The sequence below is a fragment of the Pecten maximus genome, chromosome 14 (genome assembly GCF_902652985.1).
Source record: "Pecten maximus chromosome 14, xPecMax1.1, whole genome shotgun sequence".
NCBI classification, from domain to species: Eukaryota; Metazoa; Mollusca; class Bivalvia; order Pectinida; family Pectinidae; genus Pecten; species Pecten maximus.
Window position 1 is genome coordinate 15,003,373 of NC_047028.1, and position 21,390 is coordinate 15,024,762.

The 21,390-nt window shown below is 37.5% G+C and overlaps 1 protein-coding gene across 3 annotated transcripts; it reads left to right on the top strand.

Moving 5' to 3' along the window:
- Positions 1 to 3,273: 3,273 nt before the first annotated feature.
- LOC117342562 (tubulin beta chain-like) lies at positions 3,274 to 20,668 on the top strand. Of its 3 annotated transcripts, none has more exons than XM_033904748.1 (4): positions 3,274 to 3,475; positions 5,488 to 5,600; positions 18,966 to 19,317; positions 19,507 to 20,668. In XM_033904748.1, the coding sequence occupies exons 1-4, from the start codon at positions 3,419 to 3,421 to the stop codon at positions 20,320 to 20,322; spliced, it is 1,338 nt and encodes a 445-aa protein (XP_033760639.1). In that variant the 5' UTR covers positions 3,274 to 3,418; the 3' UTR covers positions 20,323 to 20,668. The 3 variants fall into 3 exon arrangements, with proteins under 3 accessions (XP_033760639.1, XP_033760637.1, XP_033760640.1); XM_033904746.1 differs by lacking the exons at positions 18,966 to 19,317; positions 19,507 to 20,668 and adding exons at positions 6,818 to 7,173; positions 7,917 to 8,833 and having other exon boundaries at positions 3,275 to 3,475; positions 5,488 to 5,596; XM_033904749.1 differs by lacking the exon at positions 5,488 to 5,600 and adding an exon at positions 17,136 to 17,244 and having other exon boundaries at positions 3,328 to 3,475; positions 18,962 to 19,317.
- Positions 20,669 to 21,390: the final 722 nt, after the last annotated feature.

The window sequence follows — 21,390 nt, forward strand, 5'->3', positions numbered from 1 at the left end:
GTATCCAGGTAACCTGACCTGGGCCACGGGATCTTCGCCAAACATCAGTATCTAGGTAACCTTACCTGGGCCATGGGGATCACCGCCCAGCATCAGTATCCAGGTAACATTACCTGGGCCATGGGGATCCCCGCCCAGTATCACTATCCAGGAAACCCTACCAAGCCTTAGAATCCTTAATTAAAAAAGGAATAAATTAATAAATATTTGAGCATTTCAAATTGCAAAATTTTACCAAGTCTTTGTATAAGTGGATTTCACTTAATATCTATGTAACATTATTTCTATACTTCTATTGGACTCGGTATATTACGTTAGTCAGATAAACCAGATTAATATATTTTTTGAATCCGAATTAAAGTGGCATATAAAGGCGTCAGTCGAAATACAATGGAGTATGAACATGTTAGCGTACTGTAAGTTTTGTAACGTATGGCAAGCGTCTCTATTAGTAAAAAGCTTAAAAACCATACACGTGTTCCGCCTCGGTAGATGTCTATCACATGCTTGAATGAGCGTGATATCACCAAATTAAATACGGTTGCTACTTACGATGACAAAAGTGACTAACAATGATGTGTTTAATTTTGAAATCATAAACAACCGTTAAAGACTCTGAAATGTATTTGGACGACTATTGGAAACGTTTGTAGCTAAACTCTTGCCATCTTGCTACCTTCAAATAGATATTATTAATTTAGTTTCATTTGATGTGAAAACATTGATATGGATAAATAAAAAAATTGTGACGAGTTCTAGCGGAGTTATCTACCCCTGTACCACGAGCGAGCGTGTAATGTTTTCCCGAGATATTATTTTCTTTTAAACAGATCTACTAATTATGAAGACATAACAAATCTACACAAATAACATCATGTGTCAATATTTTTATATTTTTAATTTTCTGGTATGAATGTCAATCAGAGAAATTTCTTGCTCGCATTTCAGACTAATTTCATACGCAACACGCTGTTTTGTACATCAGCCTGTTATTGATCTGATCGTCCCAGATGAGGTGAGCATATCGACCGTATTGTCTGGCTGAGAATTTTTTGATGCGTGTTTTGTTCAACTGTCTGGGAGTTTTTGTTGAAGGTTTGAAACACATCCGTTATGCTGTACACTTTCTTATCAGACAAGTATCTCTAATGTAATTACTTATAGGTATTTCACTATATATTATTATACTGGAGGTGTCGGTATTCCCTGACAGTACTAAACAGAGCCACGGGGATGTGAGAAGTTGTTGGAGTCTAGGTGATAGGGTCAGCCCTTAATTCCTTTAGAGGTAAAACACGTCACGTAATAAGAAGTGAGCCCTACTGTGTCGGTGACAGACTGATACAGATTTAATTCTTCAGTACTGGTCCTACCGAGATGTCTACTAGTAAAGGCTACGTGAGGGTTAGTACAGAGTTATTGATCTATTATAGGACCTTTAAAGCATTTACACTGACGAATACTTTATTCAGGGCGACGAGTTGTTAAACCATGGGACATATACATGTATGATCTGTGGGTAAGGCATCTTGCTTACCCCTCAATCGGAACCCCTCGTCATTTTCTACGAAACTAGACGCAAACGGCTGCGAGGTGTTCCGATTGGCTTACCCCTGTGGGTCTGTAGTATCGTGTTTATTTTATGGGGGCCGTATTTCCATTTATATCCCAATTTAACTTCTTTAGATTAATATTATCACCTATTCAGTATCTATAATAGACTGCCTACCATCCCCTCTGTTTTTGTAAAGAAGGATCCCGCTAAATCCTTACACTAGTAGCTTACCTACCCTAGTTTGAAGCTGAAATTCAGACATTATATCCTAAAGACCAAAATCATAAGGCTTTATTTTATATATAACTTTGATATTCTAATAAACATATCTGAATCTGAATCTGATATTCTAGAGACAGACTAGTCTAAATCTAAAAAGTGATACCACCTCTTCAGAATGTATAAGTAACATCACAAAGTTCGATTGGCAGATAACACCTATTCTAATGGGTAATGTCACTTGTTCAATACAAATCATAGAGTCTACCATATTCGCGTGTAAGAAATGCATGAATAAATTTAAAAAATAAATGTCATTGTTTTGTTTTCATTGTCTTAATCACAATTAAGGAGATGTTGGCGGTTATTTCCCGCCACTTCACTAATATTGTACCGACAATACTAACCTACCGATTCTCAACATACCAAAACGCAATTCTTGCGTAATTAAAGTGAAAGAAAATTTCATACGTTTTTTTTCCATTCCACATTGATATATATAGTTATATCAAATAAAACAGACGATGGTTGACATTCCATACTAGATGACTTTATAAACGCCAATAGATGGTAACATATATTGCAATAGATGATGATAAATAGTAAAACGACATCTCCATGGTCCCGCACTGCAGCTGGACCAGTAAGCGTGCAGACACACGTACATGTACGGCTAGACACCATGTGATGCTGTGAATACGCGCATCTCAATCGATCGGAGAACTCCAAGATACTTGTGTGCGCCAGCGCTCAGTTCCACGCTCTTTAAGATAACAAACATTGCACAAACTGTGTAACCCCCGAGATAGTCAGTGACGCATAATTAGTGTAGTCAGGGCCCTACTATATCCTTAATGACGTATACATGCCACACATGTACAGGGACATTGTGTCCCCAAACCCCTTAATTTATCTAGTCAAGGACGTAAAATCTGACGACTTCATCTTCCTATAAAACAATGGTTTATTATTTTAACTACTATATCGGTATACAAGATAAGTTTTATCGACATCCATTGTCTATGGTGTAAGATGGGTTGATGTGTACATGTAAAAACGAGCATAACATGATTAGCTCACGTGCTGAATCTCGAATTTAATTATATAGCATAGACAAGTTATACAGGATAGATTATCAGATTCAGGAACCATAACTCTGTCGTGACTCAAGAGATATACTTAGAACGTGAAGTGAATAATTGATATGTTTTGTGAAATCTGTTGACAAGTTTCTATGACAGGACAAAATGTCGACCTAAATACATCCCTTGTGTACAAACAACGTGTGAACATTTTATAAATTGTATAATGGGCCCGCATCACATCAACAACAATTTCCAAGAAAAGTTATCTTTTGCATAAGTAAGAGTTATAATAAAGAGTGTCACACATGTTCGTAGAACATTATTATCTGGTTATAGAGTTCATTCTGTTTTGCCATTTTTGTGCATTATATGTCGAATTTTAAGGAAAAATAGTACTCTTTTCTCAAACAGCCAATCATATGCCGGCGTTTCTGCGGATGAGCGTGGAAGAGTAAATATCCATCATCGTGGGCTGTATAAATACATCCCGCCATACGATAAGTAACTTAGACCCATTGTACCAGCGAACCAGGTTGTTATACTCACATCTTTAAACATAATGAGGGAAATAGTTCATCTTCAGGCTGGTCAATGTGGGAACCAAATCGGTGCCAAGGTGAGAAGGTTTTTGTATATATTTATTGCTTAAATTACATAAGGAAGAAAATGTTTTTATCCCGAGCGGAATTCCAGCACCGAAAAAAGAAAGAATGCACGAGATATTGAAATTACCTCGTTATCTTTCTGTTTGTTATAGAGAATTGATGCCATAATGTCCTAGTATAGCTCTTTTTGAGACAGCATATGTGTGTAACACGTGGAGAATCCCATTGAGTGTAAAAACGTTACACCGATCGAGTGGGGATTTAAATATGTCGGCCATCACGTGGAATTAAAGTCAATCTTATGCACACGTCGGACGTGGGAGTACACGTATCAATATACATATAATTGTCTCTAGTGTGGTAGCGGTTTGACACTGTTTACCAACTCTTTGACAAGTTTGGAGAAAACTTAATCACCTTGCTCCTTTGGGTGCCTCACACGCATACGTCATACGATACTTCCACACAACTTCCTGTAGTGAAGTCTATATGTCGTCTGCAACTGTCTGTGTTCTGTCACAAGTAGAACTTTAGTGTCCTTTTATCTGCGATATACCCTGCTACAAATGTCGGTATTTTTACGTTTTAGATATTTATCGAGCTTTAATTATTCGACTCCATGTTGATTCTCACTAACATCCACACATAAATTGAAAGGAACTACTTTTATCAAGTATCTTAGTCATTCGGCGGCAATCCTAAGCCGCCAATGTGAAGCGGATAGTTACGCGCCTTTAACGTTACACATGTGTGTAGTGTTAGGGTTCGGCTGGCTAGTCATCCTTTGTCATAAAGGCCCGAGGAAACTCGCTTTCACTCGGTTATCCGTACTCTCATTGTATACAATGGGCGTGTACCAAACTGTCTGCTAGAATACAGTATGTCTTCTGTTAGAATAATGTATGCCTTCTGGTATTAATTTTAAATATATGTCAAATAAATTATTTAAGAACTTATACTTATATTGCGATGATTTAGAATTATAACATTTCACATCCGTCCAAAATTTATGTGGTACAACACATCGCATGATACTGCTTTATATCTCCTCACAAAGTTGATCGTGCCATTCATAATTTAGTGCACAGTTCAACAAAACAAGTCCTTACATCGCTCCCCTGAATGGCCCCGTGCACGCACCAGATTTTAGTGTGGGGATCGTAAACCGTATTGAGGTCACACAACTTCAGCTGGCTATATTTAAAATCATCGCGATGTTGTGGACAATGGAAAGTGGGCACTGAAGGTCAAACTGTAAACTGTGTGGTGTCCGTGAAGATTGATTGCAGGGTCGAAACACACACACAGTGTACGACAAGTTTGCTGCTCACATTATAATGATATTGCTCCACAGTTTTTGACCAGTGAACATAAAAAAAACTTTCACATGGACAGATTTATGGACAGCTGCTGGTAAACACTTTTAACTGTCATTGTGGGGGGATTGTTCACATTCCGCGTATGGCGGCAAAATAAATAAAATTTAAAATACTTAAAACTGATATTGTTCTTTGTTAACCAAAAATTTAAGGACATCCTGAATAAGATAAATTATACAAAAAATAACAGTGGTATTTTAAAGGTGCTGGCGGGGACGTATATAGTCTAGATACTAAAAACCTAATTGCCGTCGGGCCAATAAACAATAGCGAATCAAATCAGCTGATGTTTAGGAGAAATTTTACGTAAACTAATACACAATACAGTATATATTACACGGCCCTGACTAGCAGAGGAAGACGTGAGGAGCTACCTCTTTCATGTGTACTAACTTTCGGGTGAACTCGCAGCTTTTCTACGGGAGATGTGCATGGATTATTTTGGGTTACGAAATGGATGGGTCAATTAAAAAAATACTTTCTGTAATATAATTTATTAGCTATTTATAGAAATTTAAAGGATTTTTCTGAATAATGTGGGCCAAGCGGGAAAATTGTGGGCCAAGGGCACCATGACCCCTCCATAATGATCCCTGGACGTGTGTTTAAATACTTCAGCATGAACATATGGATTTAAATTTCAGTTCTGGGAGGTTATTTCTGATGAACACGGAATTGACCCGACCGGTACCTACCATGGAGATTCCGACCTTCAGTTGGAGAGGATCAACGTGTACTACAATGAAGCCACAGGTAATTAATTAACATGTACTACAATGAGGCCACAGGTAATTAGCGTCAAATTGATTAGGTTTTTATTTTATCATAAAAAAAATTACTGCTGCTGTCGATTTTGATAACGTGGTCTGTTATTATTCGCCGACATGGCGGGGGATGTATCATCTGGTATCGCTAATGATAATGTGTTTAATGGAGCCAACTTTGAGAATCAGTCAGAGTGTTGGGTATTGTCTTTTCAACATTTAAGTTTGATAGGTGATTTGTAGACCGGTACATGTCTGTAGAATGTTAACATTATAAGCAGTATTGAGCTTTGTATTCTACAGAACTTTATCACGGGGAACTCCGAACTCGTACACATTTCCAAACTCCTGGCCGATACCATGGGGTGGGGATTTTAAAGGAAATCGCCCGGCGGTAAAAACCGTTTAGGATGTCGGTATTCCGAGGAATTTGTTTTTTGAAAGTCAGACGTATGAGCCGAGTTCTATACTTTTGGCTGTAACCCAGATATGTTAATTAATTACTCGTGTTATATTGATTTCTATAATCGTCCAGCATCCTGACTGCTATAACGGAAGTTGTAGTTCTTCTTATAACTATATCGGCGTTTACCGACTCCGTGCTGACTAGGTCACAGGTGGAGTTCATTTGGGTGTTAATTTTCTTCAACAAGTCTTGAACAAAACATGGACTTGTCCGTCTGTTTAGGTCCCTGTAATTTGTAAACAAAGTCTGGACGTGTGTGTCTATGTAGGTCCCTGTAATTCCTAAACAAAATCTGTCTGAAAAAGGTCTGGACGTTTGTGTCTGTGTAAAGGTCTGGACGTTTGTGTCTGTGTAGTCCCCTGTAATTCCTAAACAAGGTCTTAATTAAGTGTGTGTTTGTGTATAGAATATCTGTAATTCCTAAGCTCTGAACATGTGTGTCTGTGTAGAATCTCTGTAATTCCTATAAAAAGCACTGACACGTGTCTGTGTAGGTCAACTCTCTTCTCATAAGGATAATTTCGGTTGAAGTTGCATTTTGATGATTTTCAGAATTTCCATTATTGATAACATAATACTTGCCTTTTCTTAGATTGATACAAAATTGATCTGTTTATTCGAAGATATGTATTTAGGTTGCTACTTCAAAACATATTTTTACCGATGGAAAATATAACGCACAAAATGAATCATTAGGTCAAGTGCAAGGATATTGACGAATTTTACCATTATTTTAATTTGTAGGTAACAAATATGTTCCCCGAGCTGTCTTGGTGGATTTGGAGCCTGGTACAATGGACTCTGTCAGATCTGGTCCTTTCGGACAAATCTTCAGACCAGACAACTTTGTGTTCGGACAGAGTGGTGCTGGAAACAACTGGGCTAAGGGACATTACACAGAAGGTGCTGAGCTCGTAGACTCTGTTCTTGATGTAGTACGAAAGGAAGCAGAAAATTGTGACTGTCTTCAGGGGTTCCAGCTTACACATTCTCTTGGTGGTGGTACTGGATCCGGAATGGGAACCCTCCTCATCTCCAAAATCCGTGAAGAATACCCAGACAGAATTATGAACACATTCTCTGTAGTACCCTCTCCTAAGGTAAGGAAACTTGGCCGTATAGAGAAGTATAAACATCATAAACAGTAAAGCAATGTAATGATTTACTGGGTCAGATACATATATTAGGAAAAACAAACAATACAGGGTATTGCCAAATCAATACATGGCCTCTGCTAAAGATAGTAACCTTGACCTTGACACTGAAACTCGACCTTGTCCCAGACATTATGGTGTGAAGTTTGATCAAAATCCCTCAAGGAATGACGCCGCTTGAGCTCTGACTTTTGACGTTACACACATCTATAGTCTCGGTACCGGACTAATGACTACTGGAAACGAATAATCGAAAGCGACAATTCTACTAGTGTTAAAACTCCCGGAGTTATGGCTCCTGTGTCCCAATACCTGTGATAAGGAACATTCGAGGATTATATATTCTTCTCCTGCTTGGCTTCATGGAATATAACTCTTCTATGTTACTATGATGGGCGCGGTCGGGTCCAACCCTGAGGGATTTGATTTTAGGCCAATAACTCTAGCTATCTATGTATAGATATTAACATACATGTAGACCTTAATTACATGTTGTTAATCACTGATTGAATGGTAAAGCGAGCCGTGAGGCTAGATTTGCCATTATGCTAATCCTCTGGGAATCCATTTGGATGTGTAGAAAGGTAACTACCTATTTGTAAATAAAATTATATGTACTCCTGTATGATTCATTGTTTCAAATTGCAGAGTTTCAAACCACTAATAAAACCTATTCTATATTTTTGCAGGTATCGGACACAGTGGTTGAACCATATAACGCCACCCTCTCCGTCCACCAGCTTGTTGAGAACACAGATGAAACCTTCTGCATCGACAACGAGGCTCTCTACGACATCTGTTTCCGTACCCTCAAACTCACAACACCTACATACGGTGACTTGAACCATCTCGTCTCCGCCACCATGTCCGGAGTCACCACCTGTCTCCGATTCCCAGGTCAACTGAACGCCGATCTCCGTAAATTGGCTGTCAACATGGTGCCTTTCCCCCGTCTCCATTTCTTCATGCCTGGTTTCGCTCCTCTTACATCTCGTGGTAGCCAGCAGTACAGGGCTCTTACTGTCCCAGAGCTGACCCAACAGATGTTCGACGCTAAGAACATGATGGCTGCCTGTGATCCTCGTCATGGACGTTATCTTACAGTTGCAGCCATTTTCCGTGGACGTATGTCCATGAAGGAGGTCGATGGGCAGCTGTTGAACATCCAGAATAAGAACAGCAGCTACTTCGTGGAATGGATCCCCAACAATGTCAAGACCGCCGTCTGTGACATCCCACCACGTGGTCTTAAGATGTCTGCTACCTTCATTGGCAACAGCACCGCCATCCAGGAGCTGTTTAAGCGTATCTCTGAGCAGTTTACTGCTATGTTCCGTCGTAAGGCTTTCTTGCATTGGTACACTGGTGAGGGTATGGACGAGATGGAGTTCACAGAGGCCGAATCCAACATGAACGACTTGGTGTCCGAGTACCAACAGTACCAGGATGCCACAGCTGATGACGAAGGAGAGTTCGAGGAGGACGAGGATCAAGACGAAGTTTAAGTGCAATTCTAACAGACAGATCATCGAATTGACTCATTCTATAAACTGACCAAAACCATTCAAAAATAAGCGATCAACGGAAATAAATTATTCACTCTCTATTTTTGATTATTTCTTCAGTTTCGTTTTGATTGTATGGGAATTGGATATAAAGAACGTGAAGGTGACATCGTCAGTTACAGAACGTGAGGGTAAAAATCAGGTACACAGAACGTGAAGGTGACGTCGTCAGTTATAAAATCAGATTTACAGAACGTGAAGGTGACATCGTCAGTTATAAATCAGGTATACAGAACGTGAAGGTAACATCGTCAGTTATAAATCAGGTATACAGAACGTGAAGGTGACATCGTCAGTTATAAATCAGGTATACAGAACGTGAAGGTGTCATGATCGTCAGTTATAAATCGGGTATACAGTACGTGAAGGTGACATCGTCAGTTATAAAATCAGGTATACAGAACGTCAAAGTGACATCGTCAATTATAAAATCAGGTATACAGTACGTCAAGGTGACATCGTCAGTTATAAACCAGGTATACAGAACGTGAAGGTGACATCGTCAGTTATAAACCAGGTATACAGAACGTGAAGGTGACATCGTCAGTTATAAAATCAATATGCCATGTACATAATCCATCATGTCTATAATAAGTGGATTAATTAACACGTGGTGCTTTAGGTGTTACGTCAGGGACCTTCAGTAACAATTTTAGTAATAAACAAGTTATACTGTGGTGTAAACAAGTTTATAAATAAGGCCTACGTGTCTATATTGTAAACAAATTTATTATTGGATATGGTTCCTATGGTGAAGGCAAGTTTATAAATAACGCGTTGTTCCTTCGGTGTAAGCAAGTTTATATATAAACCTATATCGTGAATGCTAGACAGCAGTCTTTATTTTGCGATTAACTTCACTAATAAACAGAATACCCCGTCCCTGATCCCTTAAGCTTATAGAAATAAAAAAAAATATTTCGTGCACATCTCGGCTTTTTTAGAGTCGTAGAAACGTGACCTTCATATTTACTATTTAGGATCAGAAAAAAATAAAATGGCTTTCGTGTAGTCACGTGTATATATTTCAATAATTTTAATCTTGCTTGTTACAAACATTTTCATTGGCTTAAACATTTATGTTATCAGCCCATAACGTAAAGAAATGACAGCCGTTTGTAACGTCGCTTCTGACTGGCTGATATAGTGACAGCCAATTGTAACGTCGCTTCTGACTGGCTGATATAGTGACAGCCAATTGTAACGTCGCTTCTGACTGGCTGATATAGTGACAGCCGTTTGTAACGTCGCTTCTGACTGGCTGATATAGTGACGTAATTATGTATAAGAGGAAAAGAGTTCCATCAATAGAAGTAGACTTCCACATGGATTGTATATAGTAAATTAAATTATAAGGATTAACTTATTTATGTTGTTTATGTAATGGAGCTATAAAACAAGAAAAAAAACCAGGAGTGAACCCTTAGTATATATAGAATAAAGTTGAAATGTCCATGTGACGGTAAATAATAATAAAATAAAAAGCCAAACACAGATCTGCTGTCTCCCTAGTACTTTCGCGGCTACATTGTGCCGCTCTTCAGAGGAATATGAATTTTATTTGGTACATCATTTTATGACGTCATAATAGTAGGGTACATAATTTATAAAACACTTATTTGTCCAGTTTACAAGGGTTGAGACCAACTATATGATACGGTTTAAACAAACCAATCCATTAAAAACTTGATCGGAGCAATTACATCGTATAGATCTGTACACCAAATCTATAGATCCGTACTCCGTACTCAAATTAAAACCGGTCATGGTATACAAAGATTTTGCCGTATAGTACATGTAAAATAGATGCGGTAACTTGAAATAATGTAAACTTTCAATAGGTAATTGTGTTAGTAAACATATATATAACAAGATTTATTCAAGTTAATCCTTAATTGAGCGTTCCATATACCACCCTCCAATAGTGTAGAAAGACATATATCGAGGATGATATCGATAGAAAGATTGGATTTCTGGTCGAAAATACTGTTAATGAGTAGATTTTATTTTCGCACGAGTCTGATTTCATAGATAAGCTTATCAGAACGACCTTGACAATTGCCTCTTTTTCATAAACTTATAATCAAGGACCTTAGACTAGTCTACATCAGCCGCTTACCTCGGCCCTCACAACGTAACCAACATGGAAGAAGTTGTATGATAAGCGAGGGAAATTCTAATATTCCTGTTATGGAATTTCTAGATAATCAAATTGTTGCTTCCAACGCATGTTTTCTAGAGGTGCAGGTTGACAAAGACTATGTGGGATTTTATAGAATTCTTGATTTTACTCGGATATAGTTCCTTGTTCGATGTGACATCTGACCTGTTCGGCGCTCGTTGGCATGTATGGTGGTTCCGTTATCGCCTCCCTCATCTGAGGGACTGTAGCATTGCATTACTTTGACCTAGATTTACATGGCCGGTGTCGTCTGTAAAACTGAGGACGCTAACCTTTGCCGAACACCTGGTCTTGTCCTTGTACTGTTGAAAGATTCTCAGTGTAAGTAGGTTAACTCGAAATGATCGATTTTGATGTAGAATAACAATCTCGCTTACTCATTGGTATCCACTTGTTTTCTGTTGGGCTCGTATTGTTGTCTCTAGCGATGAACATTAAACAAAAAGACACAAGTTAGATATTGTATTAATACAACAGAGAACATCGACTTACATGACTGTACAACGAAACCGCTATTCTCATTTAAAATCGGCAATGCGAGGGAAAAATAAATTTATCTGCATCGAGACACCTGAAACAGGACAAAGAAGGCCAGACCAGATGTTCCGGAAGAGTAAAGGTCTTCTGCTTCATTGACGACACCAGTTATGTAAATCTAGTTAAATCCGGATAACGTCACATCCTCTAAATGAGATCTAGGATGGTAACAACAGAACCGCTAACAATATTGTCTTAATTCATATCGTACAAGGAAAAAGAATATTTCCCAATGAGACAAAAATAATTGTGAAATTGAATTAGTACTTTTTCACAAACAAGGAAATGGGTTGCATAGTAACTGAAAGGTAAATTGAGGAAGCCAGTGTTGAATCAGATACAATTATACATAATACAAGCAGATGTCAACAAAAATTCGCTTGATATAAACTGAAATGAAACTCTATACATATACTTGTGCTGTCTGATTGGCTTTATATGTGGTCCCCTATGATTACAGCCTTTTATCATTGTCAGGTACACAGCGGCTCAGTTTTTATGTACAGATTACCACACAAATCCCTTCTACACCGGTACTGCAAAAATGACTTTGGTCATCGAAACTATTCTCTGTATGTGAATAATTGATGAAGCTCGGTCGACTGAATTTCATAATTGCGTCTTGAATTTGAAATGCAGTGATTAGAGATACTTTCCACACCCCGAGAAACGTCACTTTCCGCCGCCACACACTATACAGAAATGTTTCCTCTCTCTAATATGTTTCTTGTGCAACACTGTTTTTCATTTTTACAAAAAATACTCATTTTTCTTTCGTATGTTTTATTGTAAAAAGTTGTGCATTATTTGTGATTTTTTAAATTATAATTTTGGAAGAAAAAAAAAACGAACCGCCAATTTGTAACTGACGCAGCCAATGGAATGTCTCCGTCGCTGCGGAAGAATCTGACTCGTTTTCGGATGTATTAATACACGTTTCTGCTTGGTTTCTGTATCAGAAGTCATTAGGAAGTCGAAGGATAAACACGTTTCGTCATGAGAGAAATAGTCCATCTCCAGGCCGGTCAGTGTGGTAACCAAATTGGCGCCAAGGTAAGACAAAGTGTATTTATCATATACCAGCCAAAATGTCATACATGTTTCATTCTGGTTGAAATTACATTTGAATGTATTCATTTATTACACTGATCATTTTCATGTTTCATTAATTGAGCTAGAATATTTATCGGTAAGTTGAATCCTTATGACAAAGACGGTGCCTTTATTTCTGATTCTAAATTGATTTTTATGTATACTGTGACCAGCGCCCTTTTTAAAGCTAGCCATACCGAAATGTCAAGGGCTGTTGATTGATACCTGCACGCCGTGAAAATATGACATTCATGTTCTATTTCGATGTACGTGTGTTAAATACAAATAATGCAGATATTGTTACATGTATTGCATGTATATCAACCAGCGGCCTTTATTGGATATCTGACAGTACACAGGAAATATCAACGTGTCTTTGGCGTTGTTTAGGAGAGGAAACAGTGAGACTATGGGCTTTATTTTTCGTTTCAATTTTTGTCAACAAAAGGTCAGTTTTGATCAAATGTTTTAGAATTGTTGAAAAACCGACACGCAAAGCCTTCTCTTAACATACTAAACCATCTCTCTCACACACACACTCACAAACAAGTAATACTGAAAATTGTTATCTAGAATATAAATGGGGTATACGTTACGATTATGAGGCCCATTTGTTGGAATTTTCCTCCCTAAAATTGTGTTTATGGTAATACACCGCATACATATTACAGTTTAAAGTTAGTTATCGGAACATTCTGTCGGGATCAATACCTCTGCAACACCTCTCATCTTCAGCCTTTCGATAACACGATATATTTTGGGACAAAACAAAAATTAAGTAGCGGATCGAATCAGAATAGGTGTCATTCTCCGAATTTTCATGTCAAGATAAAGGTCAGAGTATAAAAAGTCATGTATTGCCTTTTTTGTAATAAAATTAAGCTAAGCGATAGCCGTATGAGCTTTTGTTTCAACATCAGGACACGAAGGCAGGTTATCCGCAGTATTCAGTGCAGATAATGATTTCCATTTGCGATACATATGATTGTATGTGTAGGGTAATAAGGAGGTTTACAAATGACGTTTAAAGTCTAACATCTGAGGTCCGTTTTGGTAGAGAATATTAGAGATAATACTTAGACGCTGAAGATATCCAGGTCCAAGTCTAAAAGCAGTGTTGACAATCGAAAACCAAACAGTTGGATGTAAGCCATTTTTATATCTAAACATTTGTTAAGTTTCCCCACATTTCTTAGTGATTTCCAGAAGATTGTCCGCCAATACCAACAAAACGTCCCAGATAGAGAAAACAGCGGTATGGCACAGTTACCATCGCTTATTGAATTAATATTTAAATGTTGCTTTATACCTACATGTCTTATAGCAATCACAGATTTAGTAGATTACCCTAGATTTGTTTACTATTAATGCTTATTGAAGACCAAGTTTAGTTTGTTCTGCGTTTCCGAAAGATATCTGAAGGCCTGCTAATGTTTGTAATGAAGAAATAGTTCATATGGAATTGGATACATTAGTTTTGGGTATGTGTCTATACATACAACAGTAGATATGTTAGTATTGGGTATGTGTCTATACATACAACAGTAGATATGTTAGTATTGGGTATGTGTCTATATATACAACAGTAGATGTGTTAGTATTGGGTATGTGTCTATATATACAACAGTAGATATGTTAGTATTGGGCATGTGTCTATACATACAACAGTAGATATGTTAGTATTGGGTATGTGTCTATATCCACAACAGTAGATATGTTAGTATAGGGTATGTGTCTATATATACAACAGTAGATATGTTAGTATTGGGTATGTGTCTATACATACAACAGTAGATATGGTAGTATTGGGTATGTGTCTATGTATACAACAGTAGATATGTTAGTATTGGGTATGTGTCTATACATACAACAGTATATATGTTAGTATTGGGTATGTGTCTATACATACAACGGTAGATATGTTAGTATAGGGTATGTGTCTATACATACAACAGTAGATATGTTAGTATTGGGTATGTGTCTATACATACAACGGTAGATATGTTAGTATAGGGTATGTGTCTATATATACAACAGTAGATATGTTAGTATAGGGTATGTGTCTATACATACAACAGTAGATATGTTAGTATTGGGTATGTGTCTATACATACAACAGTAGATATGTTAGTATAGGGTATGTGTCTATATATACAACAGTAGATATGTTAGTATTGGGTATGTGTCTATACATACAACAGTAGATATGTTAGTATTGGGTATGTGTCTATACATACAACAGTAGATATGTTAGTATTCGGTATGTGTCTATACATACAACAGTAGATATGTTAGTATTGGGTATGTGTCTATATATACAACAGTAGATATGTTAGTATTGGGTATGTGTCTATATATACAACAGTAGATATGTTAGTATTGGGTATGTGTCTATATATACAACAGTAGATATGTTAGTATTGGGTATGTGTCTATATATACAACAGTAGATATGGTAGTATTGTGTATGTGTCTATACATACAACAGTAGATATGTTAGTATTGGGTATGTGTCTATATATACAACAGTAGATATGTTAGTATTGGGTATGTGTCTATATATACAACAGTAGATATGGTAGTATTGGGTATGTGTCTATACATACAACAATATATATGTAAGTTATGGCTATGTGTCTAACTGTCTATACATACAAAAGTATATATGTTAGTATTGGGTATGTGTCTATACATACAACAGTATATATGTTAGTATTGGGTATGTGTCTATACATACAACAGTAGATATGTTAGTATTGGGTATGTGTCTATATATACAACAGTAGATATGTTAGTATAGGGTATGTGTCTATACATACAACAGTAGATATGTTAGTATTGGTTATGTGTCTATATATACAACAGTACATATGTTAGTATTGGGTATGTGTCTATACATACAACAGTAGATATGTTAGTATTGGGTATGTGTCTATACATACAACAGATATGTTAGTATTGTGTATGTGTCTATACATACAACAGTAGATATGTTAGTATTGGGTATGTGTCTATACATACAACAGTAGATATGTTAGTATTGGGTATGTGTCTATACATACAACAGTAGATATGTTAGTATTGGGTATGTGTCTATACATACAACAGTAGATATGTTAGTATTGGGTATGTGTCTATACATACAACAGTAGATATGTTAGTATTGGGTATGTATACATACAACAGTAGATATGTTAGTATTGGGTATGTGTCTATACATACAACAGTAGATATGTTAGTATTGTGTATGTGTCTATATATACAACAGTAGATATGTTAGTATTGGGTATGTGTCTATATATACAACAGTAGATATGTTAGTATTGGGTATGTGTCTATACATACAACAGTAGATATGTTAGTATTGGGTATGTGTCTATATATACATACAATAGTAGATATGTTAGCATTAGGTATGTGTCTATTTCTTTGAACCTCGTAATCAAATAAGACAGAGCATATTGTATGAGATTAGAAGAATCTGTTAATCATTGGGATCATAGTGGGGGTTTTTTCTTCAGTAATTAATTATCCTACGTTCAAAATAAAGGACATACAGTTGTACATATCTGATTTTTTTCATTTCGTTTCTAACACTAACGATATCGATTTCTTGGTCCAAAACTGTATTCCTGACTTTTTCAGCCCTATCTGATACCTACATTATGACTAGGTCAGTTCGGCCAATTTTATAATTAGTACATTTTGCTGAATATTTAATGATTCCTAAGTCACATGTACCAGAGGCAGTCTGTTTGACAATCGTTTCTCCAGGGAAAACACAAAGCATTGTACACAGGAAAATCAATACAATTTGTAACGTTACGAAAGCATGTTGTGTGATATATGTGTCTATCGGGTATGGTTCCGGGGCCTGTTACTCCGTAACTGGTTAAATTGATTCAGTTTAGACGTTACTACGATGTTTTACACATCTCGCCTACTCCTGATGTTCACGTTTGGAGCAAGACAAAATAAATAATAAATGATGCAACAGAACATATTCATGAATTGTATTTTCAGTAGCAGACAGAATTCTCCATGAAAAAAGGCATTTACGCTTACATCGATATCTTGATTAACAAAAAACTACGGTTATAAACATGCATCTATACAAATATGATATTGTAGTGTGATACAATAAAGAGTTTAATTTTATTTGTTTTAGCTCCTTAACTGAGTAATCGTTTACAGTAATACTTCGGAACGAAATTTGATCGTGGAAGTTAACATTTATTGGAAATCTTGGAAGCATGTTGTAGATAACACTACAGGCGTTTTTCTGTTAGCAGACGAATAGTTTAGAATATGCAGAGAAGGGAAATTCATAAGACTCCTAAGATCATGTTCTTTCGGGAATATTGATATGGAAATTGAGTATACATTCTAAATAACAAAATTCAGGACAAATATAAAGGGTGCTACACCATGTCAGCTTACTTCATCTGTGATATCCTGTCAGTGTCCACAAGTCATTCAATCCATAAAATATTGAATATGAACATATTTCTATTTATTCTTTTAAATTTCAGTTCTGGGAGGTAATTTCTGATGAACACGGAATTGACCCCACCGGTACATACCACGGAGATTCCGACCTTCAGTTGGAGAGAATCAACGTGTACTACAATGAGGCCACAGGTTTGTCTTCTTTTCGCACCGTTCAATTTGAGCAAAATATAAGAAACATCGGGTAATCTACTGATGGAGCTGAATTCATTATTTTTGGTGAGTTTAAGCTGCATTAACGGACAATTGCCGCACGTCACTCGAAACGTTTCTGTCTTATCAGAAGTTACCCCTATAACATAAGAGGCCGCTGGTCGGCTTTTTTTTCTATCGGATATTATTTTGCCGACTGCGACCTCTTATTTCCGAAGCACTAATTCTTTGATGCAGTTTCCGCCCGAAATCCGGGCGGAACAAAATATGCTTGAAAAAAACACTTGAGTGGTTGACAGGTCATTACAACGATGTCTGCGTATCATGTATGCAATATTTATCCCATATGTATGTCACAGACACAAATATATAGTATTACTATAATACGGTGTTGAACACACAAAATACATGTACATGCCCATGTCGTTGTAGTACTTTTCTAGTCGTTTTTAAAAATGGCTGCCTAAAGGTTGATACAAAATAAGTGTCGTTATTTCAAACGGAACGAAATGATACGGACTTTGTTGTATTCCGCTTGTAGGATATAGTTTGTAATCCTTTTTTGTATTAACCGGCAAATCACGTGGTATTTTTACTATCACTAACGGCAGTATTGTCTGCTTGCGCTCTGCTCCGCTTCGGAAGAAGAAAACTTCATAATATGTGTTTGTTACGAAATTATTCTCATTTAATCATTGGATTATGGAAAGAAATATATATTGGACACCGTTGATCATTTAAATGTAAGTTGACACGCTATATTTTTGCAATAAACGAACTTTGAAAATTTCATCGTCAGCATCGGGAAAATCAGCTGTGGGCAGTTAGAGGTTACACGGCGCTAGTCAAAAGTATCTCTAACATTGTTGGAGTAATCAGAAGTCTGTTCAATTGCAGTTGCCCAATATAAAGGGGAAATGTTATTAGAATGTGACCAAAGCGTGTTGTCTATTCTATCGGACTTTGTGCCCTGCTTTATTATTCAACTTTTACAATATCCTCATAAATATTATGTGTTCTCCCTAGGTATGTCATACAAATTCAAAGAAACTGACCTACATGTAGACTATCTATAACATTGGTCTTTCTTGTCACGTTTGGTTCCTAAGTAACTCGATTTGCCTCTTTACCTATTGTTGTCTGTTTTACTGGTGAACTGTCTGTCTAACTGGTGAACTGTCTGTCTAACTGGTGAACTGTCTGTCTAACTGGTGAACTGTCTGTCTTTATAACAATGTTATGTCTTGTTTCTTCACTCGAGAACCGTCTGTCTTTATAATAATGCTCTGTCTTGTCTCTTCACTCGAGAACCGTATGTTTTTATAACAATGCCATTGTCTTATTTTGTCTCGTCTGACTATTCGAAATCCCCATTCTTTTTCAATGAATCATTGCCTTGTTTTAATCATCTGCTGCCAAAGAACCATCTATTTTATCTTCTCACTTGTGAGATAAAAAAAAAGTTTTAATGTTTGAAATATTTATTATCAGGATATTGTAAGATAACAACGAAACTGTAAACATTCTAAAGGATAAATGAATGATATACGTGTAAATATGGAAATAATTCTCTTTTCTATAAATCATCACCAGTATGTCTCAGAAATGTATTAAGCTATTCAAGAAAGTGACAATTTGTGACTTCTTCTGAAAACTATAGCATAATAAAATATTGCACATTCTCGTTTTCGTCCAGGAGGTAAATATGTTCCCCGAGCTGTCTTGGTTGATTTGGAGCCCGGAACCATGGACTCTGTCCGATCTGGTCCTTTTGGACAGATCTTCAGACCAGACAACTTTGTGTTCGGACAGAGTGGTGCTGGAAACAACTGGGCTAAGGGGCATTACACAGAAGGTGCTGAGCTCGTAGACTCTGTTCTTGATGTTGTTCGTAAAGAATCAGAAAGTTGTGATTGTCTTCAGGGATTCCAGCTTACACATTCTCTTGGTGGTGGTACCGGATCCGGAATGGGAACTCTCCTCATTTCCAAAATCCGTGAAGAATACCCTGACAGGATCATGAACACATTCTCCGTTGTACCATCACCCAAGGTACCCTAAATGATGATTTAATCCAATTTGATACTAGACATGAACATGTCATAAACAATTATGATGAATTGACAAAAATACATATTATTTGAAACTGCATCGTATTCTAAATTGATATATCGATCTGCAGTATTGTTTGAGTTGAATTATAAATCACAACAATCAGTGTTATGTATTTCCCTGTTACAGGTATCGGACACTGTGGTCGAACCATACAACGCCACCCTCTCCGTCCACCAGCTTGTTGAGAACACAGATGAGACCTACTGTATCGACAACGAGGCTCTCTACGATATCTGCTTCCGTACCCTCAAACTCACAACACCCACATACGGTGACTTGAACCATCTCGTCTCCGCCACCATGTCCGGAGTCACCACCTGTCTCCGATTCCCCGGTCAACTGAACGCCGATCTCCGTAAATTGGCTGTCAACATGGTTCCCTTCCCCCGTCTCCATTTTTTCATGCCTGGTTTCGCTCCTCTTACATCTCGTGGTAGCCAGCAGTACAGGGCTCTTACTGTCCCAGAGCTGACCCAACAGATGTTCGACGCAAAGAACATGATGGCTGCCTGTGATCCTCGTCACGGACGTTATCTAACAGTTGCTGTTGTGTTCCGTGGACGTATGTCCATGAAAGAGGTTGATGAACAACTCCTGAACGTCCAGAACAAGAACAGCAGCTACTTCGTTGAATGGATCCCCAACAACACAAAGATAGCCGTCTGTGATATCCCACCACGTGGTCTTAAGATGTCTGGTACCTTCATTGGTAACAGCACCGCCATCCAGGAGCTCTTTAAGCGTGTTTCGGAGCAGTTCACCGCTATGTTCCGTCGTAAGGCTTTCTTGCATTGGTACACTGGTGAGGGTATGGACGAGATGGAGTTCACAGAGGCCGAATCCAACATGAACGACTTGGTGTCCGAGTACCAACAGTACCAGGATGCCACAGCCGACGAAGAAGGGGAATTCGATGACGAGGAACAGGATGATGAGACATAAGATGAACTCAACCAATAAAACATGTCAAATCGGACAAAGATCCTCTATTCGAATAATCTTTGTTTCAATTGTAAGCTCGTTGTGAAAAATCCACAATAAACATTGTTAACGTCGGTTATTATGCATCAATTATCTCAAAATATGCCAGAATACCAAAATGTTGTTAAAGAATACATATTTTAGATGAGTTCCAAAATATTTTGTAAAACTAACAAATCAATGTATATATGACAATTGTTTCCATTTCTCGACTCTTGTCCAAGGATAAACCCAGGATGTTTCTGGGTACATGCTATCCTGTCACGTGGTTCCCAAGGGATGTCATTAAAGTCTCTAATTTGCTGGCCCCCCGCTGGTATTGTTTTCTCTATCTTGCCGACAGAATGTAAACACTATATTGTAACTCACATTGTTCTGATATTACACAATAAAATCAATAGCTGATCCGGATATTATTCTCTTTAGTAACATCATCACGTGATTTCATTAATACCAAATGTCTGTTCAGATGACGTCAACCCTTAATTACAGAAAAAATACAACTACAATTTGGCTGATGGCCATAACTCTTCCGTGCAGTAGTCTATTCTCATTCGATACCGCCTGTCTACGGTATAGATACTGGGGATGTACTTATACTGTCGTGTAGATACTGGGGATGTACTTACACTGTCGTGTAGATACTGGGGATGTACTTATACTGTCGTGTAGATACTGGGGATGTACTTACACTGTCGTGTAGATACTGGGGATGTACTTACACTGTCGTGTAGATACTGGGGATGTACTTATACTGTCGTGTAGATACTGGGGATGTACTTATACTGTCGTGTAGATACTGGGGATGTACTTATACTGTCGTGTAGATACTGGGGATGTACTTACACTGTCGTGTAGATACTGGGGATGTACTTATACTGTCGTGTAGATACTGGGGATGTACTTATACTGTCGTGTAGATACTGGGGATGTACTTACACTGTCGTGTAGATACTGGGGATGTACTTATACTGTCGTGTAGATACTGGGGATGTACTTACACTGTCGTGTAGATACTGGGGATGTACT

Excerpts from the sequence above, each read along its gene's own strand:
- LOC117342562 (XM_033904748.1), top strand. The coding sequence starts at position 3,419 with ATGAGGGAAATAGTTCATCTTCAGGCTGGTCAATGTGGGAACCAAATC. Across the intron at positions 5,601-18,965 it reads TACAATGAAGCCACAGGTAA|TAAATATGTTCCCCGAGCTG; the intron begins TTAATTAACATG and ends TCGTCCAGGAGG. Across the intron at positions 19,318-19,506 it reads CCGTTGTACCATCACCCAAG|GTATCGGACACTGTGGTCGA; the intron begins GTACCCTAAATG and ends TCCCTGTTACAG.